Source organism: Megalops cyprinoides, chromosome 16 (assembly GCF_013368585.1).
Source record: "Megalops cyprinoides isolate fMegCyp1 chromosome 16, fMegCyp1.pri, whole genome shotgun sequence".
Classification (NCBI taxonomy): Eukaryota; Metazoa; Chordata; class Actinopteri; order Elopiformes; family Megalopidae; genus Megalops; species Megalops cyprinoides.
Genome location: NC_050598.1, coordinates 27,935,202 through 27,961,726, shown reverse-complemented (window position 1 = coordinate 27,961,726; position 26,525 = coordinate 27,935,202). Strand labels below are relative to the sequence as shown.

General features: G+C 35.6%; 2 protein-coding genes and 3 long non-coding RNA genes across 8 annotated transcripts; all 5 read left to right on the top strand.

Moving 5' to 3' along the window:
• Positions 1-245: 245 nt before the first annotated feature.
• LOC118791047 (butyrophilin subfamily 2 member A2-like) lies at positions 246-7,612 on the top strand. 4 transcript variants are annotated; one of them, XM_036548270.1, is made up of 15 exons: positions 246-301; positions 679-711; positions 1,366-1,557; positions 2,001-2,080; positions 2,578-2,919; positions 3,137-3,415; positions 3,774-3,887; positions 4,656-4,682; positions 4,962-4,985; positions 5,273-5,299; positions 5,392-5,415; positions 5,600-5,626; positions 5,824-5,850; positions 6,076-6,102; positions 6,587-7,612. In XM_036548270.1, the coding sequence occupies exons 4-15, from the start codon at positions 2,011-2,013 to the stop codon at positions 7,183-7,185; spliced, it is 1,587 nt and encodes a 528-aa protein (XP_036404163.1). In that variant the 5' UTR covers positions 246-301; positions 679-711; positions 1,366-1,557; positions 2,001-2,010; the 3' UTR covers positions 7,186-7,612. The 4 variants fall into 4 exon arrangements, with proteins under 4 accessions (XP_036404163.1, XP_036404165.1, XP_036404162.1 ...); XM_036548272.1 differs by lacking the exon at positions 246-301 and having other exon boundaries at positions 513-711; positions 1,366-1,546; XM_036548269.1 differs by lacking the exon at positions 246-301 and having other exon boundaries at positions 513-711.
• A 2,791-nt stretch (positions 7,613-10,403) lies between these two features.
• On the top strand, positions 10,404-12,019 carry LOC118790656 (myelin-oligodendrocyte glycoprotein-like). Its single transcript, XM_036547647.1, has 4 exons — positions 10,404-10,707; positions 11,445-11,506; positions 11,765-11,960; positions 12,004-12,019. Exons 1-4 carry the CDS (start codon positions 10,688-10,690, stop codon positions 12,017-12,019), a joined length of 294 nt encoding a protein of 97 aa, XP_036403540.1. The 5' UTR covers positions 10,404-10,687.
• Positions 12,020-12,034: 15 nt separating this feature from the next.
• On the top strand, positions 12,035-13,130 carry LOC118790560. Its single transcript, XR_005005500.1, has 4 exons — positions 12,035-12,061; positions 12,589-12,624; positions 12,975-13,001; positions 13,104-13,130. It is a non-coding gene; the product is annotated as an uncharacterized LOC118790560 (long non-coding RNA).
• Positions 13,131-14,381: 1,251 nt separating this feature from the next.
• On the top strand, positions 14,382-14,963 carry LOC118790740. Its single transcript, XR_005005519.1, has 4 exons — positions 14,382-14,399; positions 14,489-14,515; positions 14,617-14,652; positions 14,886-14,963. It is a non-coding gene; the product is annotated as an uncharacterized LOC118790740 (long non-coding RNA).
• Positions 14,964-15,412: 449 nt separating this feature from the next.
• Positions 15,413-16,486, top strand: LOC118790722. Its single transcript, XR_005005515.1, has 6 exons — positions 15,413-15,449; positions 15,790-15,816; positions 15,923-15,958; positions 16,049-16,075; positions 16,177-16,212; positions 16,452-16,486. It is a non-coding gene; the product is annotated as an uncharacterized LOC118790722 (long non-coding RNA).
• The last annotated feature ends 10,039 nt before the right edge of the window (positions 16,487-26,525 follow it).

Here is a 26,525-nt window from a genome sequence, read left to right as displayed (position 1 = left end):
GTAGCATTTGTGACGCTCACAAAATGTTCGGTCACATTTGTGATGTTTTTTTGGTTTATGTAATTTAATTTTCTTGGAAACGGTCAAGAAATGGGCACCTGCATAATGCATGGCTATGCTAGATTTTGAACACGCTGGTTGTGTTTCTCCCCCAGTAGGTGGCGGAGCGAGGTTATGGCTTAGCTCCCAGGACCACTGTGTGGGTAAATGCGCAAGATCGCGGTGTTATCTCATGAAAACAGAAGGTTCTGGAAGGACGCGCACGTCTCCTTGCCTCGTCTTTTTTTCCTGTTTTTCACTGGTTAGTGTTTGGTATGGATGCACAAAATATGTGTAGTTTATAATATAGCTAACTGGCTAAATATTAGTTGTGACCAAAACATTTTTTTTAGTGAAATGAAGCTAGCTAGTAGTGTCTCAAATTGTAGTTCATGTTAGAAAAATTCGTTTGAACATATTGTTTTTATTGCACTTTATTGCTTTTGGCTCCGATTTAGATTTTATTTCAGTTCGAACATGTAGCGTGTATGAATAGACATACTGCCACATTAATTTGCATCTGGAAAGTGGATGGATGATCAAATTATATATGCAAGCATGTTGTTAATTGTTTTGCCTTATCTAAAGGACTGTTCCAATCGCAGTGTCTGCTGTAGTAATTCCGCTTTCATTACACAGTGGACCAGACCTGTTTTTCAAAGCACGGAGCAGGTAGGACAAAGGGGACCTTGAATTTGCAGGGGTTGCTATAGCAATGACAAATAAACTTTTTGTGTCCAGACAAGAATCAACTGATAACACTGGAATGGCTGCGAACTTGTTTTTCAGCTACCACAATGACATGGAAATGGGATTGACTGTGTCAGTGTATAATACTTTAGTTTTGCACTGTGCTTTATGTTTGAATTAAATAAAGAGAACATTAAAGGTAAAAATGAAAACCTTTTTGTGCAGATCTCTCCAACTGATTTTACTTACTTTTGGTTACCCAAACCCAGTTACCCAAACAATGCACAATTGTAGATCCTACCTTGCAGAAAATGCTAGTTTGTTTGTATATTATTATGAGAGGATTGACACAATTGATTAAAGGATATTCAGGGTGACATACAATTAATCATTAGCAGACTAGCATGAGCCTAGCAAGTTAATTATTATATCTGAAAGAAGGAACGTAGGACCCAATTTATAGAGTAAATATGCTGAAAAAAGGAATCCAGGTACACTGTAACAATACAGGCTCTCTTGTTTTAGTCTGTCCTTCCAGTAACAGCTTTTTTTACAACATTGCTTAAACTAATGGGCTATAATATACGTTTCAGAGAAGGACAAAGGCGTTAGGTGACTCGAGTGATTGTTTTTCAGTAAACAGGAGTGGCAGTTCCAAGTCCAGCGTTTAAGTGAAACTGAAAGTTGTCTTCAGATCCATAGTTCTACTGCAAGAACGAGGACATTTGCTTCATGTGGGAAAAACCAGACCTATTCGTGAAATTTGTGAAAATTAAATTTCAGAAGAAAGACTGGGAACTGATTTCGAACAGATAAGGTCAGAAAAAGGTAAGATGATGTATGATGTTAATAGAGTGCACAACAATACTACAGAACTGATTGTTGTCTCTTTAATGCTTTTAAAAATTTACATTATGTCTTACTTAGTTTCTTTTTCACAAATGCTTACAGTTTTATATTAAGTCATTATGAAGATATCTTTTGAGGATGAAGCTCTGGTTCTACTGGCAAAATATAGCAGGTTTTGAGCAGTAAATCTACATTTCTAAAAGCATAACAGAAGCATTACAGGTTTACAATGCCTTGCTTGTTTCACAAAGGTGCACTTTGAGATCACGGACGTTTAGATCGTTGTGTTTAATCTACAGTAATGATTGATCTGAGTGATACTGATTCAATTCCATTCCTGTATTAGACCAAAGAAGTCTACCAAAATGAATTTTCATGACCCTTAAATTACAAAAGGTCTGTAAAACAGTCCATTTTTTCAGCATTTCAGGTATGTTGCCAGTTAGAGGGGCCCAAGCCATCATTCTACTGGTCTGTTTGCAAATCTGCTCAGCGACAAATGGTAAGGCAATAATTTGTAAAGGTGTGCTACATTCAGGGTCCAGACTGTACAGCACCCAAAGCAGACAGCTTTTACTTCGGTGACTCACAATCTCATGGGTGAACTCGCATAGATGGCTCTTATTTTTATATATCAGTGTCAGAAAAGATGGTGTCCTGCCAGTGGACTTTGTGTGCATTTCTACAGTGACAGTGATAAACGGCAATATGTAAAGTCATATATCATATTAATTCTCATTTAATAGCATGCAGACTGACTTGCAAGATGATGCTGAGAGATACAACACAAATGTACACACTATCATCACACTGTACTATATATATGCTATACTATAAAATATGCACACAAATACTGCCATTCTTTGAATATGAAATCTATATACAATGTTATTGAGGTAATTTAAGTCACCGCATTTTGCAGTGAACTGAGATCACATATAGGCCTCTTGCAACATTCAGTCAAAAATATAATTCCATACATCATGTCTCTTTTTGCAGATAAATTCACCGTTGTCACTCAAGAAACTATCACAGCCAATGTGGGTGAGGATGTGGTCCTTCAAGCCCACCTGATGCCTAAAATCGACGCTGTGGGAATGATTGTGCTGTGGACGGACCAGGCAGATCACGAAATTCACAGTTACACCAAACAGACAGAAAACACTGACCACCAGCCTGATGCCTATAAGGACAGGGTAAGCCTGTTCAAAGAGGAACTGGAGAGGGGGAATGTCTCTTTGAAGCTGACCAAGGTCCAAGTCTCAGATGCAGGCACATACAGGTGTTCTGTAACCTCTATGACCTGGGAATCAGAAGCAGTCATTAAACTGGAGGTCATAGGTAAGCCAATGTTATCATAACACACATTTTTCAGGAAAAATAACATTACCAAGACAGTCAATTTCACAATGCTTTTGTGTGTAATATAATTTGTTTTTTAGACCAAACACAACCATTTCAGAGCTTGGCCAATCGTACACAAAGTCTGAATTAGACATTCAGAAGTTCTATGTGAGTTTCTTTGCTCATCATGCCGCTGTCTTGATTGCTTTGACAGGTATTGGTAACCCACCCCTGGTCTCCTTGGCTGCTCCTCATGATGGTATCAGGTTTACCTGTGTCTCAGGTGGCTGGTACCCTCGCCCTGTGCTGCTGTGGATGGACGAGAATGGTGCAGATCTGACCAGTAGCGCCCAGACCACTGAGAAGAATGACACTAATAGCCTGTTTACTTTGATCAGCCATCTGGACATCTCCAGTCAGTCTGGTTATCATGCATGCATCCTCAGACAAACGGAGGCCAACACCCAACTCGAGTCCAAGATCCAAGTCAGTGGTAAGTGTCTTACTATCCTAAGCATAAGCAAAAAGCCCCTGAGCCATCTGCCAATTGATTTGGGCTACATTCTCAATTAAAATTACATCTTATAACGGCATATACCATTTTGTAGGGAAACCTATACTATTTACACATTATCAATTTATACAGTTGCACAATTTCATTTAATTACAAAAGCAACTTAGTTTAAGTGCAGGGGCATGACGGGAACACCTCCACCAGAATTTGAACCTACAACCTACAGCCAGGCTATGGTGCGTGAAGCAATTCCATCTGCCATATACTGCATCTGCATATACTTGCCATTTGATATTGTGGGCAGATTTAAAAATGCATTCTTGTGGATATCCTTCAGCTGCGCATTTCTTGAGAGTCTCATCATCATGGAAGCACGGAGGGATATTCCTCATTCTCTTCGTGCTGGGACTCATGGCTGTGACCACTGTGCTTGTCCTGAGAAACAGAAGAGGTATGTGAGAGATTATGTGAAGAACTGATGTGAGGAAAAAAAAAAATCTCATGAAGATTAGCAGCACATGTTATTGTAGCTGCTTACCAGGTTGTAATTGAATGAGAACTCCAAAACAGGACTCAGCCTTGTGAATTGTTGACCGTCTGTGCCATAAGTAGCCACTCTCATGTGCACTCCTTTAAATGTAAAGTCATTGTTAACATTAATGTATGGAAAGGAAAAAGTTTAAAATAATATCCAGTCAATTTCTATTGGTGTTTATGTAATTTTTGTACCTTTAATTGAGACAGTCCCTTACAAATTCCAATTTGTAAATTCACTATGTTATTAATGTGCTTGGCAGAGTAAGCAAACCATAAGCAGCAGTCACTTTGACCACAACCTGTGATGAAGTGAATTACTTTAAATATAAAGTCAGTGTTAACTTTAATGTATGGTTTTGAGGCAAAGTAAAGTTGTAAAGTAATATCCAATCAACTTCTATATTTCTATTGGTGTTTATATAATTTTAAAACCTGGTCGCAAAAATCCCAGGCAAACTATCAATTCAAATTCATATGTTGTAACTACACTGCACTATTTTTAAAGCATGATACACAATACAGTAATACACAATTTATGATTCCGAAAAGGTACAATATCCGTGTCCCGTTAAAAAAATGGACCTACAGCCACTTTGAGTGTATTTCTCCAGTCAAGATTCCTTAATGACATTCTACCTCTGGCTTTCATTAATACTAATATTGTGTTGTATTTTTTTCCTAGCATCTGCCACTTTGAAAAAAGAGAGAGGTGAGATTTTTTAATTTCATTATTATTATTATCAGACACAATGCAATATTTCAGTGTGATTAACTCTGCATTTGAGAAAGATCTAAAATGCACGACACTTGAAAAGGTAGTCTTACAAGATTACAAATGATTCAAAAGCAAGGAAACACATCTGCTAGGCTTACATTGGGGTTTATGTGATATCTTTGTACACACTACTATTGTGCTACCCAGTCTATTTTTGGCACTGGATGTTGTAAACTTATTTCTTATTTTCACATGTGATTATTCCCTGTGAAGCTGAAAAGAGAACAATTAAAGAAGGTATGTAATTTTTACAACAGCTATGTCTTACTAAAGGTCTTCATGAATGCCTGTGACATTTTAAGAAATACAAATAATAAGTGTAATAAATCATCATCAGAATTTGCTTGAGACCTGTGTCAGTGTTTAGTTATTAATCATTACATTAATTAAATGACAACAATATATTGTTGCTGAACACAGAAGAAAACCTCATGATATTTCAATAATCTTCTTGGCAACATCATGGTTAGAGGATTTTCAATGCCATATTTCTCTTCTTTTAAGATGCATTTTTGTGTTTACAGAATGCCGTCACCTGAAGGGAGAGGCTGGTAAGTGTTTATCCAATCTAAAACGCTTTTTGGGAAAAAAAAAACAGTTTTTCATTATGAATCCATTTTTGATTGTCTGTTTTTACTTTTAGAGGAGAAGAAGAAACTTGAAAAAGGTAAGTATTTTTATATTGACTTCAGGTTTTTATTGAACTGGTAATTATGTTTTTTCTAATAATTAGAAAAAATGTATTGTAATGTATGTTACCATTAGATAATTGGACAGCCAACATTATTTTTGACAACTATGTGCTGAAAGAAAAAAAAGACAACAACCATGTTCTTTCTCCCTTCTCACAGACTGTGATGAGCTTCGAGAAGATTTAAGTAAGTCCATTTGAAAAATAAATGTGTTCAGTGGCAAAGTATATGGGCCTCCATGCTCATAAAACAGTTTTTAACATCCAAGAAAACTGTATTTAAAATAAATAACAAATGATTTTAAGATGATAGACATGAGTACTGTTCAGTATCAGTGCTTCTCTATCTTTATTAATCTACTCAATTTTGCACCTTCCCAACAGAGTCGCGAGGGTATCTTCTGAAATCAGGTATGAACTTTTGGTAGTTACACCAATCAACACAACCAAAATGTTTAATCAGTGTGGCATGTTTAATAGGTCAACAACTACACATGGACCTTTCTTTTAGGAATGGTGAAAACATTAATAATTAAACATAATTATGAAGAATGATGGCTGTTTAGATTTTGTGGCAAAAATGTCAACATACAATGTGTTCAATTTCAATTGAAGTTCATTTTTCTTCATTTTTAGAATGGAAGGGGATACAAATGAATGCAGGTAATTACTTATACTGAAATAATGACATGTTTTATGCATGTGAAAAGGAATTTTATTTGCATTGAATCTCTCCCAGTTTAAACAACCCCATTGCAGCATTCAGTGACATCCTCTAGATAGACTTACTTGCAGAAAAATATCAATAACCATAGTATTTCTAAAACACTTGCATTCTTACATTAAACACTTGTTCAATAAAATGCCTCTGAACTGCTATTTGATGCACCTATCTTCCAACTTCAGTGCTTCTTCTGTCTTCATCTTGAAATTTAAGTCATGAATTTAAGCAAGAGGTCCTTTTTATATCATTGCTCAACATTGCTGGACAGTTGCATAAACGTAACCTCGCATGTGCATTATGAAAAATTGATAGTAGCACTTAAATGTTTTAGGAAAAGACAAACCTCAAAACTGCATGCCTGAAAACATACTCTCATACATTTATTAGGATCCTGTATCTAACATTGCCATCCTGTCTCTGCAGTTGATGTGACTCTGGACCCAGACTCAGCGCATCCTGAGCTCATTCTCTCTGAGGATGGGAAGAGTGTGGAGAGGGGAGAGACCAGGCAGGATTATCCTGACACTGCTAAGAGATTTGAACGCTGGTTTGCAGTGGTGGGGAGACAGGGGTTTGATTCAGGAAAACACTACTGGGAGGTGTATATCAGGGATGAAAAGAATGCGGGGGCTCAGTGGAGATTAGGGGTTGTGTGTGAATCTGCTGAAAGGAAAGGGGCAGTAACAGTCAACCCCAAGTTTGGGTACTGGCTTCTAGAGTCAAGTAAACACTTTAAGGCCCTGTCAGTCCCTGAGACTGTGATCTCTCTGAGACCTGTACCCCAGAGGGTGGGGCTGTACCTGGATTATGAGGGAGGGCAGCTGTCCTTTTATGGAGTGGAGGACAGGCGACACCTCCACACCTTCAGACACAAGTTCACTGAGCGACTCTATCCGCTGTTCTACAGTCAGACTAATGATGTGATAATAGAGATAGTGTCTCCAATCACAGAGGAGCATGATGGTGACACACCTGAGTCTAAATCTCACCCTCCACAGGGTCCGTTCTGTGATACAGTGTAGACATCTTCTGCCAGAAATCTTGGCACAAAGTTTCTTTCATATGTAAATTTGCTTAGAAATACTGTATTTGTAAACAGAATAAACTGCTGTTTTGTGTAAAAGGTGTAACTGTGTGATGGCCAATCAGATCATAGCCAGATTAAATTAGAACTCTTTACTCTTGCATGGCTTTCCTGCAACAATAGAAAATATCAAGCGCTACAAGCTCAAATGAAGAGAAAGACCCCAGTGTGTGAAGTAATGAGCCAGTTATTTCATGTGTTGTATTAATAAAAAGGAATGAAACAATGGTTTCATTAAGTTACACGTGACCCCACTGTGATACGTAGAACATACAGGAACATGTATGTTAGTCAGAGGTCTTTGTGATGGTATTGTTTTAAAAAGATGCATATTGAATGTTTGAAATAAAGCTTTTTAAATTACAGCTCCCCCCCCTTTTTTTTCTCCATGTGGATTTGAGGAGGATCTGCCTGAATCATACTGTGCATATTTGTGTTTTTTGTACAATTCAAACAGTTACATGGACTATTACTGCAGTTTATACACAAGGTGGAAAAAGTAGACAATGTTATAAACAATGCAAGACAGCTAATCTCTATAAAAAACTGTTTCTTTGTGTCTGTCTCACTGGACATTTAGTTACGTTTTTAAAAGCCATTTTTAACTCACCAATGCTGTCATTGAAATTATCCCACAACTCTCATAATTAACATTAATTTTCATCACACACCCCCTCTCATATTTCTTCAAGATGCAGAATACAAAAATTTGAAACTGCCTACTTCACCAAAATACCACTATCAAAGCAGTTCACACAAAAAAAGACATGAAGAACCCAGGCGATTTAGGCCAAGATGAAAGGACAAGCATGCCCTAACTGAAGTGCCAGAACCTTAAAGAACTCTGCACCTTGTAAGGGCAACCCGTGCCAGCAGGGTGTGTGAGTAAATGTGACCTTCACGTCTTCTGCAGTAAAATTTATTGTTAACAATGTGACTGCTCTCTGCAATAGCGTCCAGATTAAAGTTTAACATAGTACTCAATGTAGTCATTGTCACAGTTTAAGAAACAAAATGAAAACTGCCACCATCTTCTGCAATCCATTCCTCCACATATGGAATGTTCCCAATATACAAATAATGATGTTTTTCAAGGTTTTTAATCGAATTGATTGTTATGAAATTAAGTGCACATAATTATTTTTATTGATCATTTATGAATAAATGCTTTTGGGGAGACATTGTAGCAAAATCAGTGTGGAGTAAGTGTATATATATATATATATATATATATATATATATATATATATATATATATATATATATATATATATATATATGCCATATACAGACACAATATGTGCCTTTTTTACATTTGATTTCAAACAATCTTGTGTACATACAAAATTATGAAGATAATATTGGATGGTTGGGTGTACGGTTATATAGGCAAGTAATAAAGCAATTAACATCCAACCTACCTTCCAGCTTCCTCATTCTACTATTTTCAGCCAATCAAAACTGTTTCTTTATTTCCCTCTCAATTTCAAACTGCAGGCACACAAGCACTGGCTTTATAGAGAATGCCTTCTCGTCAGATTTGGAGTGAAATAGAGGATACAAAATAAAAAGGTAAGCCTTTTTTTATATTGATTCAGAATATGTGTATATGTTAGTATAAAGCTTGTTTTGGTTGTTATTTAAGAATCTATGAGCCAACAAATATGAGAGACTGTTTGACCACTAAGCAAGTGCAAGTATGAGTTTGAGTACCAGTAAATTGCTCAATTTTGAATGAACTCCTACTGTACACAGTGGACTGCAATATTTTGCTTGATGAAGTTCACACCAAAATGCCTCACAATAATTACATTCAACACCACAAATTTGTGCTCAAATGCTGATAGCAGCAAATATGTACACAAAAGGATTCATGGTATTGAAATGAAATATAAAAGACACAAAAGTTTTTCAATGTACAAAACTAAGCATTTTCAAGAAGAATAAGAATAAGAAGAAGCTTTGTGACTTCTGATCTGAAATGGACCTAAAACTTAACTTGGACAATCCCTGGAGGGCTAAACAGTCGTGAAAGAAAGGAACACTATGTTAAATATGCTTTCATAAAAATAAATCCATACATGATACCTGTTCAGCTGGTCTAACTATATATGCGCTTAATGCATGATATCTAACAGCTGATATCTGTTTGTCCTGCATCTCTTTGACCTCTTAAAATGTTACAGTACAAGTAATGGTTTATTTGGCATTCAAAGGCTGCTGTCTTTTACTGGAAGCAGAGTTCACCTCTCTGGATAGTCTTTATAACAAAACATGATAGCCAAATCAATTGCTGTCAAATGTGTTGCAAAACACTGGAATATTAATTCTTATATTCTTGCATTGTATGCTAATTTGCTACTGTAAGCAGGAATCATGTAGAGTTACTTTCAGTATTTACAATAACAGCCAAAGAAATTTCTATGCAAGCCAGACGTTGTAAACCAAAGCAGAAATTGAAACCAAAGCAGAAGTTTATAAATTTGCACCACTAAAGTTAATATGATCAGTTCCAGGATAAATGCAACTGCTGTTTCAGTATTAATCAATGAGAGTGGGATCTTTCACAATGACAAAATAAAAAAGATCATTAAAATACTCTGCAAGCCCACTTGATTGTGCACATTACCTGATATACATAACACATTCATATAAAAAAATCATTTGCAATAAAAAATGTTTCACCACAGCAACAGAGAGAAGATCTGTCTTTTCTCCCATAGAACCAGGCAGTAACACTCAAACAGTTCCATACAGTGTCCGTACGGCAGGCTAAAGTGTGCAGTGACATGGAGCATGAGCCCGCCCCGTCTGAGAGCAGCACTACTACGTCATGACCATTTTACCTGTGCTTAAAGTGATAGGCCCTCTTTACTGTGGATGTCATTATTTCATCAATGTTGTCAACATTTTCAGTGAATCCCAAATGTTAGCAATACCATGAATAAGCCAAAAAACAACGACTAATTCTAAACATGGGTATTGTTCAACATTCACATGATATTATATAAACATTTCCTGATTTAAGTATTAGTGATATGAAATAAAAATATTCTTATTACAAACAATTATTATTATTAGTGTGAGGTATGGAAGAAAGAATAATGTGTTTTTTATTTTTTCCAGTAATGAACATGATTTGCTTGTTATTCAAAGGGCACATTGTGGTTTGGGCTTTGCAGGGTTAAATTCACTTCCTTGTTTATGATCAGTAGGGCTAAGTCCATGGGGGACTTTTACGGTAACAGGTAAAGGAGAAACCATTTTTTAAATTTTAGTTTACTATTGATTGCTAAAAGTTAATTAAAATGAAATTCCTGTTAGCAATGTTGTTAATATGATGCTTCAGAACAATCATCACGGAAGAAAACTGTGATAGAGACTGTTGGCAGATCATTATAAAGCAAGTTGAGAAAGTGAAAGTACATCTGCCTTTCGTTATGAACTCACCTGGCTTACGGTAAGTGTGCGTGTATGCATGTGTGGGCATGTGTCTGTCTGTATGCATGGCTGTTTGATCAGAAAGACTGATAAAGTTCTCCTGAAAGTTTTAGTTGTTATACTGCATTTTTACAATCAAGATTGCCACAAAGTGCTGTGCATATTGCATTCTCCAGAGGGAATCAAAAACCAGAAAACCTGAGCAAATTAAGCAAAAAAAAAAAAAAACTGGAAAATTATTGATTAATTATACTGATTATTATATTGTATGTATTATATATTAATTATTATTGATTATTATAATTATAAATTATTGATTGAGACACTCCTGGAAAATAATAATAGAAAACACAACATTGGTGTAACGCAAGGTGTCAGTTCCAAGCACATGTTCCAATGTTCCAAGAGTCCTACGGTCCGGTTTCAAACCTGGTCATGTGACTTACTGACAATAACCTGGAACACATAGCTTTATTCCACCTGGGATAGGGGTGGGTGGGTCAGCCAGGGTAGTTTCAGTCGCATCTCTCTTGGCACCCTTTAGGTGAGTGCTTGCTGGATGATTGCATTCCCCTTCCCCATGCTCCTGCTTGAGCGCAGAGCATGTCCCAGCGGGACAAGCGTAGTGCAAAATGGCTGACCACAAAAAGCTGGGAGAAAATACAAAACATACAAAAGATACTAATGATTGATTCATTTAAGAATTAATTTATTTACATCTCATGTCTTTTTTCTTAATTTTCTCCCATACTGTAGGATGGAGAATATTTCTATGTTTGTGTTACCACTCATATTTCTGCTGTGTCTTGTGGGCTCAGGTAAGTGAACACAATAAAACGGTCATATAGTACTTTATGGCAAGGCTTTTAATCTCAATTGCCTCAGCAAATATCTAGCTGTATAAATGGACAGCATCTTAATAACTGTAAGCTATGTAAGTTGCTCTGGATAAAAGCAACTGCTAAGTGCAAGTACGCAGAATAATACAAGACCTCCAATGCAATGTTTCACAATGTTTCTAAATGACTGGGACTGATACCAGGTTCATTTCTGATCCTCATATGATTCCCTCTCAGGCAGCCTCACATGGGCAGAAGGCATAGAGGTGAAAGTGGGGACAGATGCGCTGTTGCCCTGCAAAAAACCACCAGATGCAACTGAAGTGCGATGGTATAAGAGCGACAATGAACAAATCGTTCATCTCTACATCAATAAAAAAGAACAGCAACAGGAAGAGTACCATGGCAGGACTCATCAAAGAAATGGCAGTCTGTGGCTGAAAAATGTCAGAAAATCAGATGAGGGAGAATACAAGTGTGTCACCCGTGTGAAACATGAATTTCATATAACCAACATATACCTGAGGATAACAGGTGAGCCTCCTACTGGAAGTAGTCGTGTTGGTAAATACATCGAAAACACTCTCATGTTCTGTTTGAAGTACTTAGCGTTGCCAGACAGAGCACAGCAGCATGCTGTGAAAAAGATGAGACAATTAGAACAGTTTGATAGTGTCTCCTATTACTTCACCAGCTACCTATGTAGCTAGTTAGAGAAGGGGAGAACAAAACTGACATAGTGTATGTTAAGATGCACCTTAAATCAGTACTTAGTCTCAGTTCAACATTGAGCAACACACAATGTGCTGTTTTGTACATGGAGATTAGTAATTCCTCGCCACAATCTGAAATTTTTCTGACTTTATTTTCTCTGAGAAAATTCTTCCCTAACAAATGTAGCTACCAACATGAAAACACGTTCACTTAATCATTAACTAGCTCTTTGACATCAGTTGTTCACAGCAATAGTGACCATACTGTGATACTTCTAAGAATTGTATTTATTTCCCAGTGGTAATATGATAAACTGTCTCTAATATAGCCCATGTGTCTTTTTAAAGAAGCATTTAAGACAGACTGTGAAGAATTTGTGAAAGGTAAGCATAGAATATGATGAGGAAAATCTATGACTGTTGTGAAAATGGTAGCCGTGTTTTGCTCACTGTTTCAGTTTGTTACAATTTCTTTTGCAAACAGAAAAAAAGAAGGTTCTAAATTCTAAATGGCTAAATGACGCAAGTTCATCTTGAGCTTTCATGGGTGTATCAAATAGGCAGATGAACTTTAAATTATGAAATGGATTAACCCTTTCTTGTGTGTATTTCCATCCATCTCTGTGATTTGTTGTGTGTGTTCGTAGTATTTATGATGCCTGATTGTTCCATCAGAATATCTGTATGTTTAAGTGTGTATGCATGATCACGTATATAACATGGTTCTTTTTTAGAGCACAACAGCTTAAGACTGGAGCATGGTAAGCCTGTTCTTGTCATCCCATACACAAAGTAATATTTCAAAATAAGCACACATTAAAGAAGCAGGTGTCTCTAATGTAGCCTGTGTCTCCTGTCTACAGAAATAATTAAAAATGAAAAGGAAGAACTGGAAAAAGGTAAGCATGATATGTCACAAAGAATACCCATGATGCTGGTGTAAAAACCTAAATGATCCTTTGTTTGCTGGACTTAGAATTTACTTAAAAAGAAACAAAGAGACTGTACAGGATTAAACTGTGCTGCAATGCTCATGGATGTTTGGAATCAGCAGATAAATCTTTTATTGTTTTATTGTTTTACCAACTGTCTTTTTTAGAGAATGAACTCTTAAGGCAAAATCATGGTAAGGATGAAGCATGAACTGTAAAATCAAGGATAATACAAAACACATAAAATAATATTGTATTATTAGTGGTGGACAATCTTTGGTTTAACAATTTATCTTCAGGATACATGCATCCTGAATATACTTTTACTACATTGGTATTGTTCAGTGTAAAATGTTGCCCTTGTGTAGTGAAAATAGGATTGTTCCACGATCATAAGCCCGCCCCTTACTTTAAATTCCAGTACAATATATGAGGTTCACCACTGTGTTCAAGTTGCATATATTGCATTACAAAAATAATTTTCTCCATCTCTTCTCAAGCAGTCTTGTGCAACAAAATAACAACATTGTATTAACTACAGGCACAATATAACATACAGTTTAGAGCTGTGCATTGAGATGCATCTTGATTGAGAAACTACTGTCTGTTCAACAGTGATTACAGTATTACTGCTGAGGAACAGTGAATCAGCAGCAATGTAAGCAACTGTGTCTAATGTAGTCCATGTATCTCTTTACAGAGGCGCTTAAGAATGAAAAGGATGTGCTGGAAAAAGGTAAACATAACACATCACCTGGAAAACCAGTGCAACTGGTGTGACAACAGTGGCCATTCTTTATTTACTGAGCTTACAGTTTGTAACTATTAGATGACTATTTGTTCTTGAGTCTTCGTGGACATATCAAATAAAGAGATGAACCTTAAAATTCAAAACAGATTAACTAATTCCTTTCTGAAGTGTATATGTTCCTTCATTTGTATGCTGATGCGGTCGTTTTGCATCAGTATAATGTTATGGCATGTTTGTAGTATTTACTATATTAAAAGGTTTATTGGCATTATTTTGCTTCAATTTCTTCAATTGTGATTCTTTTTAGAGCATGGAAACTTAAGACTGGAACATGGTAAGGCTTTTTGCATCATCCCATACATGAACTGAGATTTCCAGATGGACACAAAACGTGTAACATGGCAAACAGTCTCTAATGTGACCTGTATCTCTCTGTATAGACACAATGAAAAATGAGAAGGAAGAAGTGGAAAAAGGTAAGCATGATGTGTCATGCAGAAGAACACTTTACCCATCCTTGTTTTCTGTTTGCTTTGTTTGTGTATAATGTGTGGTTCTTTTTTAGAGTATGAAAACTTACGACTGGAACATGGTAAGACTTATCATTCCATATATTACATGAAATTTCAAAATGGACACAAAGCACATCAAAGAGGCATGTGTCTCTAATGTAGCCCATGTCTCTCTGTGTAGACACAATTAAGAATGAGAAGAATGAACTGAAAAAAGGTAAGCATGATAGGTGATGAGGAATACAATGATGCTGTTGTAAAAAAAAAAAAAATTGATTACATATTATGCACATTATTGCATTGTGCTTGTATGTTCATGGATGGGTTGAATAGACTGATAAATCTTTGAAATTGTTTTACCAAATGGATGGAGAACAAGTCCAAGAAGTATTTTGTATTTGTTAGTATGTATATATATATTTTTTTTTTTAACCACTTGTCATTTTTTAGATTATGAAAGCTTAAGGCAGAAACATGGTAAGGCCGTTCTTATTTTCATATTCATGAAATATCAAGGATAACACAAACACATGAAATAATTGTGATACTTGTGGTGTACAATTTTTGGCTCAGAAATTTGTCTACAAAATATATACCTTTTAATCATAAATGTACTTTTACTCCAGTCATGTGGTGTCCTCATGCAATGAAAACAAAGACAGTTCAAATTCATGAAATGACTTTTGCTTACTGTAGTATTATATATGACGTTTTCCACTGTGTTCAGGCTGCAGTCTTACACTAAACAAATACAGACCTCTGTATCCCTACACAAACAGCTATTGACTACAAAACATGACTTTTCAGTAACTACAGGCCAAATATAAAATATAGTTTAGTGCTGTAAACCAAGATGCATCTTGATTCAGAGCCTACTGTCTGTTCAACGGTGAGTATTACTGCTGAGGAACAGTGAATCTCTTCTTCAGCAGCAATGTAAGCAACTGTGTCTAATGTAGTCCGTGTGTCTCTTTACAGAGGCGCTTAAGAATGAAAAGGATGTGCTGGAAAAAGGTAAATATAACACATCACCTGGAAAACCAGTGCAACTGGTGTGACAACAGTAGCCATTCTTTGTTTACTGAGCTTACAGTTTGTAACTATTAGTGACTGATGACTATTTGTTCTTGAGTCTTCATGGACATATCAAATAAAGAGATGAACCTTAAAACTCAAAACAGATTAACTAATTCCTTTCTGAAGTGTGTATGTTCCTTCATTTGTATGCTGATGTGGTCATTAACTTCCAGTTCATATTGCAGTATAATGTTAAGGCATGTTTGTAGTATTTACTATATTAAAAGGTTTATTGGCACTATTTTTCTTAAATTTCTTCAATTGTGATTCTTTTTAGAGCATGGAAACTTAAGACTGGAACATGGTAAGGCTTTTCGCATCATCCCATACATGAACTGAAATTTCCAGATGGACACGAAACGTGTAACATGGCAAACAGTCTCTAATGTGACCTTTATCTCTCTGTATAGACACAATGCAAAATGAGAAGGAAGAAGTGGAAAAAGGTAAGCATGATGTGTCATGCAGAAGAACACTTTACCCATCCCTTGTTTGCTGTTTGCTTCGTTTGTGTATAATGTGTGGTTCTTTTTTAGAGTATGAAAACTTACGACTGGAACATGGTAAGACTTATCATTCCATATATTACAAGAAATTACAAAATGGACACAAAGCACGTCAAAGAGGCATGTGTCTCTAATGTAGCCCATGTCTCTCTGTGTAGACACAATTAAGAATGAGAAGAATGAACTGAAAAAAGGTAAGCATGATAGGTGATGAGGAATAACCGTGACGCTGTTGTAAAAAAAAAAAAATTGATTACATATTATGCACATGATTGCATTGTGCTTGTATGATCATGGATGGGTTGAATAGACTGATAAATCTTTGAAATTGTTTTACCAAATGGATGGAGAACAAGTCCAAGAAGTATTTTGTATTTGTTAGTATGTATGTATATATATATTTTTTTTTTTTTAACCACTTGTCATTTTTTAGATTATGAAAGCTTAAGGCAGAAACATGGTAAGGCCATTCTTATTTTCATATTCATGAAATATCAAGGATAACACAAACACATGAAATAATTGTGATACTTGTGGTGTACAATTTTTGGCTTAGAAATTTGTCTTCAAAATATATACCTTTTAATCATAAATGTACTTTTACTCCAGTCATGTGGTGTCCTCATGCAATGAAAACAAAGACAGTTCAAATTCATGAAATGACTTTTGCTTACTGTAGTATTATATATGACGTTTTCCACTGTGTTCAGGCTGCAGTCTTACACTAAACAAATACAGACCTCTGTATCCCTACACAAACAGCTCTTAACTACAAAATATGAGTTTTCAGTAACTACAGGCCAAATATAAAATATAGTTTAGTGCTGTAAACCAAGATGCATCTTGATTCAGAGCCTACTGTCTGTTCAACGGTGAGTATTACTGCTGAGGAACAGTGAATCTCTTCTTCAGCAGCAATGTAAGCAACTGTGTCTAATGTAGTCCGTGTGTCTCTTTACAGAGGCGCTTAAGAATGAAAAGGATGAACTGGAAAAAGGTAAGCATAACACATCATCAGGAAGACCAGTGCAGCTGTTGTGTCAACAGTAGTCATGCTTGTGATGTATCAATTGTTTACTGAGCTTACAGTTTGCACCTGTTACAGACTGTAAAAAGAATGTACATGACTAGTTTTCATGAATGCATCAAACAGGCAGATGCATGTTAAAATTTGAAATAGATTAACTAAGTCCTGTGTGTTATTTTCTGTCCTTTGTGTGGTGCTGTGGTCACTGACTTCCAATTTTTACTGCAATGTAATGTTTGTGCTGCATGTTCGTGCTATTTACTGTATTAAAGGATTTATGGGTGCTGTTTTGCTCATATTGACTAGAACCTTGATAAAATCTTTGGCTTCATCAACAGATACAAATTATGCCTGAACCTTCCTTACAAATATTTTGCATGTTTACGTCTGTAAGCATGATCATATGTACCTTGTGGTTCTTTTGTAGTGCATGAAAACTTAAGACTGGAACATGGTAAGACTGTTCATCCCATATATGAACTGAAATTTCCAAATACACATAAAATTAAGCAAGTGTCTTTAATGTAGCCTGTATCCCTCTCTATAGAGACTATGAAAAATTTGAATGAAGAACTGGAAAAAGGTAAGCATGGCGTGTAATGCACAATAACCATGATTGTGAACACTTTAGCCATTCTTTATTGACTGCTCTTATAATCTGTATTTAGATATTTGGAAAGAAAAATTATACATTTACACATTCCATGTGTGGTTGATGTGCCACCAAATTTTCCCTTCAATATTCACTGTATTAACAAATGTAGGCAAAGAAGTTGTTCTACATGACAAATTATTAGAGACAAGATAATTGACCTTGATTGCATTTACAAGACACTGACATTCAGACCTGTCTTAACACAGCTTTCTCTGTATTGAAGAAAACATTTATTTCCATTGTTTTTTCTCCCAATTGCGTTCCTTGATTATTCTCAAAACATGCGACAATGAAAGCCTTAGTTATACGATGGAACAGAAGCCTGATTTGCCCATAGCAATATTTTGTACATTTAAGTGGGTATGAATCATGGTGTATAACTTGTGGTTCTTTTGCAGAGCACATCAACTTAAGACTGGAGCATGGTAAGGCTTTTCATCCCATATTTCAAGAGGAACAAAATACATCACATAGGTAAGTGTCTCTGATGTAGCCTGTGTCTCTCTGTTTAGAAACAATGAAGAATGAGAGGGAAGCACTGGAAAAAGGTAAGCATGATGTGTAATGCAGAATACCCTTGAAGCTGCTGTGACCACTTTAGACATCCATGTTTAGTACTCTGAAAATCCACACCTAGAACAGAAGGAAGAAAAGAGTATGATTAAACTTTGCTAGTGTGTTCATAGGGGTATCGAATTGGAAGTTAATCCAATGAAATGGATTTATCAATTTCATTGTTATAGCTATATCATTTTCCTTCTGTGTAGTGATGTGCCACCAAACCTTGTCTTTGACATACATTATATTTGCATATGTTTGCTTATATGTATATGTGAAAATTTATATGTGTTAATGAAGGTGTTATACATGATAAGTCTTCCTTCGTGACAGGATGCTTGACCTCAGTTGTGCTAAAAAGACACTGACATTCCTATTTACATAGCTTTCTCTGCAATGAAGTAAACATGTACTTTACTGTGATTTCTCTCGATACCATTACTTGATTTCTCTCAAATCAAGCAAAACATGAAAAAATCATAATCTTAGTAATTTTATGGAGAAGCCTGAATTGTCCATTGAAATATTTTATATTTAAGTGTGTATGTATCATTTTTTATTAATTGTCTTTTTTTTAGAACATGAAAACTTAAGGTGGAAATATGGTGAGGTTCATCTTATTTTCCTATTCATGAATTGAAATTTCAAAGATAACACAAACCACATTAAATATTGTTGTATTGTTTGTAGTGTAATTTTTTGTGTACAAAATATTGTGCAATGTAACATTTAGCCCTCAAGCAATTTTTGTTCAAACTTTGTTCAGGAAATTAAAGTGAAATCACCCATCTTTTGTGATGTTTTCTGATACATGACCCATAGATGCACTGAAGTATGAAAAGGATAAACTGGAAAAAGGTAAACATAACACATCATCAGGAATCCCAATATTGCTGATGTGACAAGAGTAGCCTTCCTTTGCTCACTGTAATTCCAATTAGTGCCTGTTACAGACTGAAAACAAAGGTAAATGAGTGTTTTTGTAGAGCTTTCATGGATGTATTGAATAGGCAGATGGACATTAAATTACAGGTGAACCATATATATATATATATATATATATATACAGAAAAGATACCTAAAACATTGCTTTACTTACTACTTTATATTTTTCTTTTCCCCAAAGATTTTCCTCCAATAAAATTACCTGCTCCTCTCTTAAACCCAAGCCAGCCTCATCAGGCCTTTTTTATCCAAGAAGACAGGGGTTTTTCCCATCACATGGACATCATTATTGTCTTTATCTTCACCATGATCATCATCATCATCATCATGATCGCCTATTTCAGTAAGTAGAGCTTTCATGAGATACAGTTTCTCTGAGGTACAACAATTGACAATTTCATGGGTTTTTTTTTAAACATTCACACAACAGTGTACATGATCAGTAAACATCTGAAGCTCAGTCTCAATGAGTTCTTATCTACATGCCAGCTAAGTTATCACCTCTACACAAGCTTCATTGACTACATGACCATGTCATAATCCCATATCCCATGTTGTTGAATACTAACATGTTCTTCTCAGAAAATGTTCTGTCTGATGAAAATGGTGTCTGATTGTTTTACAACCAAACGAAATCCTGTCAACGCACTCTCTCTTAGTCTACCTGTTAAGGCTCACATAAAATTCTCTAAAAAACTCTAGTTGTAGCCTACCGCACAGTAACAAAATCTGGACCCCCACACTTACAGTCTAACATTACACACTATATTCTTGCTAGAACACTCCACTCTGATACTTCTGGTCACCTATTAGTGCCTTCCTGGAAGGGTTGCTCATCTCATTCACATCTTTAGTCAATCCTTGCCCCCAAGTGCTTAATTGAGCTCCCCACTATGGTGTGGTAGCACCTCTAGCTTTTACAGCAACAGTGGTAAACATGCACTTATAATGTTTCCCACAATGGCACTACAGTAGTCCCCCCTTATCCGCGACGGATATGTTCCTACTCAGAATGGCGTGCAATTTAAAACTTATGAATTGTTTATTTCTGGAATTTTCCACTCAATATTTTCAGACCACGGAAAGCTAAACTCCGGACAAGGGGGAGCACTGTATATTTTAAGGATGGATTTATGATGCTTGATGATTCACACATGAGAACAAAATGGCTCAACATCGTATTTGCCAATCTTTATAAAGATGAATCCGAGTCATGATTCTGTTGGTCTCCTTGCAAATCTATTCGGTGACCATGGGTAAAATGTCAATTTATAAACCTGAGGTCCAAACTGAACGGGACCCAGGACAGACAGCTTTGACTGCATGTATGCTTATGTGAAGGGGTATTGTCACTTGTGATTTTCTACACAATACCAAACATAACTAGGTTCACTAGAATATGATCTTCCGTCTATCAGTATCTACCTACTTAATTTTGTAGTGAGCAATAAACATCATCGTACTTTGATTTGTGGCAGAAGAATGTGATTAGTATGTTATAATCTAGAAAATTAACTGACCATATTTGCTGTATGTAAGCGTATTCTTCATTGACATTAGTAGCTACCAGTGTGCTGGTCAGTTACATGTTAGCTAGCTAGCATCTTAAAAAATTCTCTACAAAATTATGTCCATGCTGTGTTACTGCTGAAGAACAGCATCGCAGAAGATCTTTTCCTCAGCAGCAATGCTAGGCAATAGCATCTAATATCGTCTGCATCTCTCTCTATAGAGAAATTTACTATCAAAAAAGAAGAACCACAAAAATGTATGTGTAATGTTTTAAAATTAGTCTTTCATGGGGGAATAAATTGTGATGCAACAGATTGATTATGAATGAAATGCACCCTTTTGTTTTGTTTTCAGAGATACAAAGCCTTTCTGGTAAACTCGGTAAGACTCTCATTTTTCATGTATTAGAAGTGCAACAATGAAATGGACAAGGATATCTTCCAAATGTTAACACTTACATTTTTATGTTATTTTTATTTAATAATTTACTGCAATTTTACGCAAGTTTCCCTTTCTGCAGCGGTAGTAAAAAATAAGAATAAAAGCTTGAAAAAAGGTAAGTGCACTATGTCAAGGGATAAAAATAAAGTTGTAATTGTCTGTGTTTACTACTCAAAAATTTTCTACCTACAACAGGAAGAAAGATAAAGAAAATGCATGTTAAATATATGTTAAAATGGTGATGGGGTTTACAGTGATGTGATAAATCTTGGAGCTTGAAATGTGTTCATCAGTTTCATTTCTATACCTACATTTGTACACTGTGTGTTCATCACTTTGCATGTGACCTTTTTCTGCATTGTATTTAGAAATAGTGCCTTTTATATTTCTATAAAGAAACTATGATGAAAGTTATTCCCTGTGGCAGCATTCTCAGAAATAACATACTGACTTTTTTGTTTAAGAGTGTGAAATGCTGAATCAGCATCTTGGTAAGCCTGTCCATATCCTCCTATTAAGAAATCCTGTATGTTTGTATGGTGTGTGGTGTTTGGTTCATCAAATCTTTTATTAGAAAAATACAACACATTTTAAGTGTACATTTAAAATTAATATTTATAATATGTATAATACTGTCAATAATAATAACAATGTGAATTAATAATATTGTACAATGTAAAACTTCCCTTTAATCTAACAAAAATAATTTTTGAATTATTACATGATGAACCCTTTTGGAAAGAGATGGCAAGGCAACCAGAGGCTGCATAGCAGACTGGTCTGGCAGGAGCGTAAGGTTTAGATAATATATATAATAATATATTGAAGTTTAGGTGATAGATTTAAGGTAAGGGGGTGCAGCCCCTTTCGCTGCCCTGTAGGTTGTGTCCAGGTTTGTATTTTACTTGAGCTGCAGGTGGTAACCAGTGGAGGGAAATGAGGAGAGGTGTGACATGCCAGTATTTTGGCTAGAATAAACAATATTTTAAAATGTTTATATGCCTATTAAGAAAAGATTTACTGCATTTGCTGCAAAATTTTCTCTTTTGACAGTGGAATTAAAAAATGAAAATGAAACCCTGAAGACAGGTAAGCACAATATTTCATGAAGAATACTCATGAAGCTGTTATGAAAGCCTTGGTCATCCATTGTTTACTGCAATTACAATTAATGCCTAGTACAGACAGAAATAGAAAGTACATGTTTAAAATAAACAATATGATTAATTCTATTTAATCTGTGCCTATTTCAGAAAAAAAGCAGCTTACCAAGGAGTTAGGTAAGGTCTTGCATATTTTCTTTTAAAGAGTGTGACATATTCAGGACATGTAGTGTTGTATAAATATCATTGTGTTTATTTACTATCTCTTTGATATAGGTCTTTTGAAATATATATATTTTTAAATGTTGTCATGTTTAAAATAGGTGCAGAAGACTATGTCATTCAGCAAGGTAAGCAATGGTGTAAACATGTAGAAAATGGATTAGTATGAAGGACTTTGTTATTCAGTAAATAGTCTGTCAATATTCTCAACATTTTTTATTGTCATTAAATCTTTAACTTTCTGAGAAGTTTTCAATATTAGTGATGTTTAAGGATCACTTAGTGTACAAAAATATAAAATTTTCATTGCTTTCATTTTTGTCATTATTAACATTTTTATTTTTATTCAAAGATCGGTCATGGATAATGAAGATGACAGGTAATGTTTATGCAGTGTTAAATGCATTCATTAAACAAGCACATGTGTAACCATAAAACTGCCATTTTTAACTATTTTAAGAATTGTTATCTGTCCACATTTCATCTTATGCCTGGTAATTCTCATTACTATTTAACTATAGGAAAACTATAAAAACAAGGAAAAAAAGTATTTATAGTAGTAAAAATAAAATGTTGCGCAGACATAGGAAGAAAGAATTTATCTTAAGAAAGAAGTTAGTCATTAACACAAGAAATAAAGTGCCTTCAATATGTATTCAGTTAGGCACTGGGTGTAACATATAGCAGAAAATGCATATTGGATCTTTATGTATTAGACTTTGATTTTGTTAGGATTGCAGGCAGAATTTTCTAGACCCTTCAGACATTTAGGAGCTTCTATTTTATTGTGAACTGCTTTCTTTACTTGAACCACAGATACTTGATTGTATTTGGTTAGATGAATATGGAATAAAGTTCATAATTTGTGGTGGATATGACAATGTTCTGTCCCATGGAGGATTCTGTATTTGTCTCTGATCAGCTTTCAGTGATGTAATCCGTGACTGAATCTGAAGCATTTACCATAAACCATATATTTCAAGGATAGAACTATTTTTGATCATTGTCTGTTACTAAATGTTTCATTTTGTAGAAGGAGTAACTTTACCTGCAAACCCTGGAAACAGCAGCATAAAGACAATAGATGGAAAACGAGTGAGATTTATCGGGGATGTGGATGATGGCACTGACGAGTGGCCTGGTGTACTGGGAGAGCAGGAGCTCCACACTGGGAGACACTACTGGGAGGTGGAGGTTGGGGAGAAACAGTCCTGGAGAATAGGCGTCTCCTCTAAACCAGTGGCTCATGGAGAAGCAAACAGGGAGATGCTGGGGGAGAGTTACTGGATGCTGCAGTTACAGGATGAACAGCTCTCAGCACGGTCAGCAGAGGGAGAGATCCCCCTGGAGAAGGCGAAGCCTTGGAAAATCGGGGTTCATCTTGATATTGACAAGAAGAACATTTCATTCTACAACACTGAGCGTAAAACTCAGATTTACTCTTTTACTGTGAGCTACCCAGGTCAAGAAAGCATAAGGTTTTATCCTTACCTCAGCCCGGGGTCAAAGGACAGAGACTTGCTTGCTATTCTCACCTGAATTGTGACCAAATATGATCATTTTTGTAATACAGCTACTACAGTCCTAGCATGAATATTGTTTCTATGTGAGATCCTGTTTTTTGTTGTATGGATCAGCTGATTGGACAGACTTGTTGTGATGGGGTGGGGTGTGTAGATGTCAAGGTATGGCGAAAGAGGTTCACTACAAGGGAGTAGGGCTGATTGTCATTAACATTAATTTTATGTCATTATCAGACACACTCATCAAAAACAGCTTGACCCTTTCACAGATAGATTCATAGATAGATTCCCTGGGTTTCATATTAATCGGGATATTGATTTGATTGATTTATATGATGAAACACGTACTATTGCACAATCAAATGTGAAATTAAGAACATTGAAGGAAAGGTAGTGTCCTGGTAAAAAAAAACAGGTAAAACACCTAACCGAAAATCCAACCATAATATGATAATTGCCAGTGATTGACCTGACCAAGGAGTTTACATTACAGCAAGATTTTTTAAAATACAGTGAAATGGATAACAAGGGAACAGTACAATACACAATATGATACAAAGATTCAACATGGCATGGACAAGTTAAGCATTATAGGGTGTAATTGCTGGAGGAGGCACCGTATTGCAATTATAGTCACTGAATAGAAATGCCAAACGCAAATTCAACATAGATTTCAGTACACCATACACTGATTTGTTCAGTTCTTTGAGTACGTGTTAAAAATGTTATAGATGCCTCAGGAAAATAAAAAAAAGGTTTTACATGTATATTTTGTACCATTTTTGTGTAAACAATGTGCTGTGAATATTTCAGTGCCTGAAACTGGTTCAATTCCTGTCTGTTACCAGTTAATATTACTGCATGATTGTATTGTGTTTTTTCAGATTCTTTTTGTAATAAACACTTTTTTATGTATAAATACTGTAAATGTGGCCTGAGTGCTAGTATGTATAGGGTATATACTGGATGTCTGAGTAGTGGAAGAAATATATTCTTACGAATCGACTTTCTACTTTCTACTTTCTACTCTTTTCTATACATCTGGACAGGTGTAAGTTTGGAGAAAGTCAAAGGAAGCATTCAACCCATATTGCCTGTTTCCAACTGTCATGGTGGTGAATTGGTTATGGTATGGACAGCCACCTCATGAGATTCATTGAGTCTGATTATTAGTCTGCCTGGTAGAATTACAACTAAGGAATGCAGAGACATTTTAAGCAACCATTTTTCCTCAAGATGTTCACATACTCGAAGACAATAACACCCCCATACACACTGCTAAACAGATTCAAGAGTCGTTTCATAAATGACAGGATGAAGTCAAATACCATTCATGGCCTCCCTAATCACCAGATGTAAACATTGTTGAACCTTTATGGCAGGTTCTGAAACATCCACCTCCTTCTTCTCACATCACATCTTCATGATGAATGGTCCAATATCCCACTAGAAACACTTCAAAGCAGCATTCCAAGGAGGACTGAAGCTATCCTGAGGGCAAAGGGTCTCAACTCCTTATTAGTTAATAAATATTAATAAATTGCTTGGTGTTTCTGTTATTTTGCCCATCCCCTGTATTCCCAAGGTATGCTCCTTTTGGGTTGCTCTGGTGAACTGTACCACATCAACAAAACCAGCTTATCACAGAGAAGCTTACCAACACAAAAAAGAACAAAAAGAAGGAACAAAAGTAAAAAAAAAATCAATAATTGTTTTAAAACTACTCAAACAAAAGCATTCAGTACTGACCATACAGCTACACTGAAAAGAAATGAGCTTCCTTCTGCAGCCACACACACACATTTCAGTATCTCTACTTAGGTAGGTGGAACCAGTTAACTACATGATGGTTCACAAAAATACAAAGACAGACACATCGGCAAATACAAATTTACAACTAACAATTAACCTGTTTGGATGCAACTGGTTGACGTAAGCTGAAATATATATATAAATATATATATATATATATTGGAAAGACAGATCCTTAAACACACATTTAAAAAACAATCAGATGGTTTTGTGTGAAACAGGTAAAGGCTCTCCTTCACACTCATACTGGAATAGAAAGAAGACAAACATTCAGCTGCTGTTTAAAAACGCTTTTCCTGGGCATTTTATTTACAATGAAAACCATGACAGACCAAACATTGAACAAAGTAATCCATAGAATCTACTCCATCAACATATACATGTTTACTATTATTCCCACTGGTGTATACAGTATATTTTGAAACTCCATACATTTCACCTGAGTGAACCACCATAGCTCAACCCCTATTATTCTTATAACAGTAGTGCTGACATGCAAACTTTCACCCAAGCATACTGTACAAAACATTATGGAAGCTAGCAAGTGTAATATTTACATGAATCTCTTTTCCATACATAAGAATGAATCCAGTTACTAGCTCCCAATATTTAGTAACTAAAATGAACTCAAGATGTAAAAGAAGAAAAATCTTTAACCAAAGACATGTGCTGCTATACTAATCATGTTACAGTGGGATGTTAACATTGT

What these genes read in the sequence shown, in the direction of transcription:
- LOC118791047 (XM_036548270.1), top strand. Translation starts at nt 2,011, where the DNA reads ATGTTGCCAGTTAGAGGGGCCCAAGCCATCATTCTACTGGTCTGTTTG. An exon ending in CACTTTGAAAAAAGAGAGAG is followed by an intron (nt 4,683 to 4,961) that starts GTGAGATTTTTT and finishes TTCCCTGTGAAG; the next exon opens with CTGAAAAGAGAACAATTAAA. An exon ending in TCACCTGAAGGGAGAGGCTG is followed by an intron (nt 5,300 to 5,391) that starts GTAAGTGTTTAT and finishes TTTTACTTTTAG; the next exon opens with AGGAGAAGAAGAAACTTGAA.
- LOC118790656 (XM_036547647.1), top strand. Translation starts at nt 10,688, where the DNA reads ATGAACTCACCTGGCTTACG. An exon ending in ATGAACTCACCTGGCTTACG is followed by an intron (nt 10,708 to 11,444) that starts GTAAGTGTGCGT and finishes CCCATACTGTAG; the next exon opens with GATGGAGAATATTTCTATGT. An exon ending in GCTGTGTCTTGTGGGCTCAG is followed by an intron (nt 11,507 to 11,764) that starts GTAAGTGAACAC and finishes ATTCCCTCTCAG; the next exon opens with GCAGCCTCACATGGGCAGAA.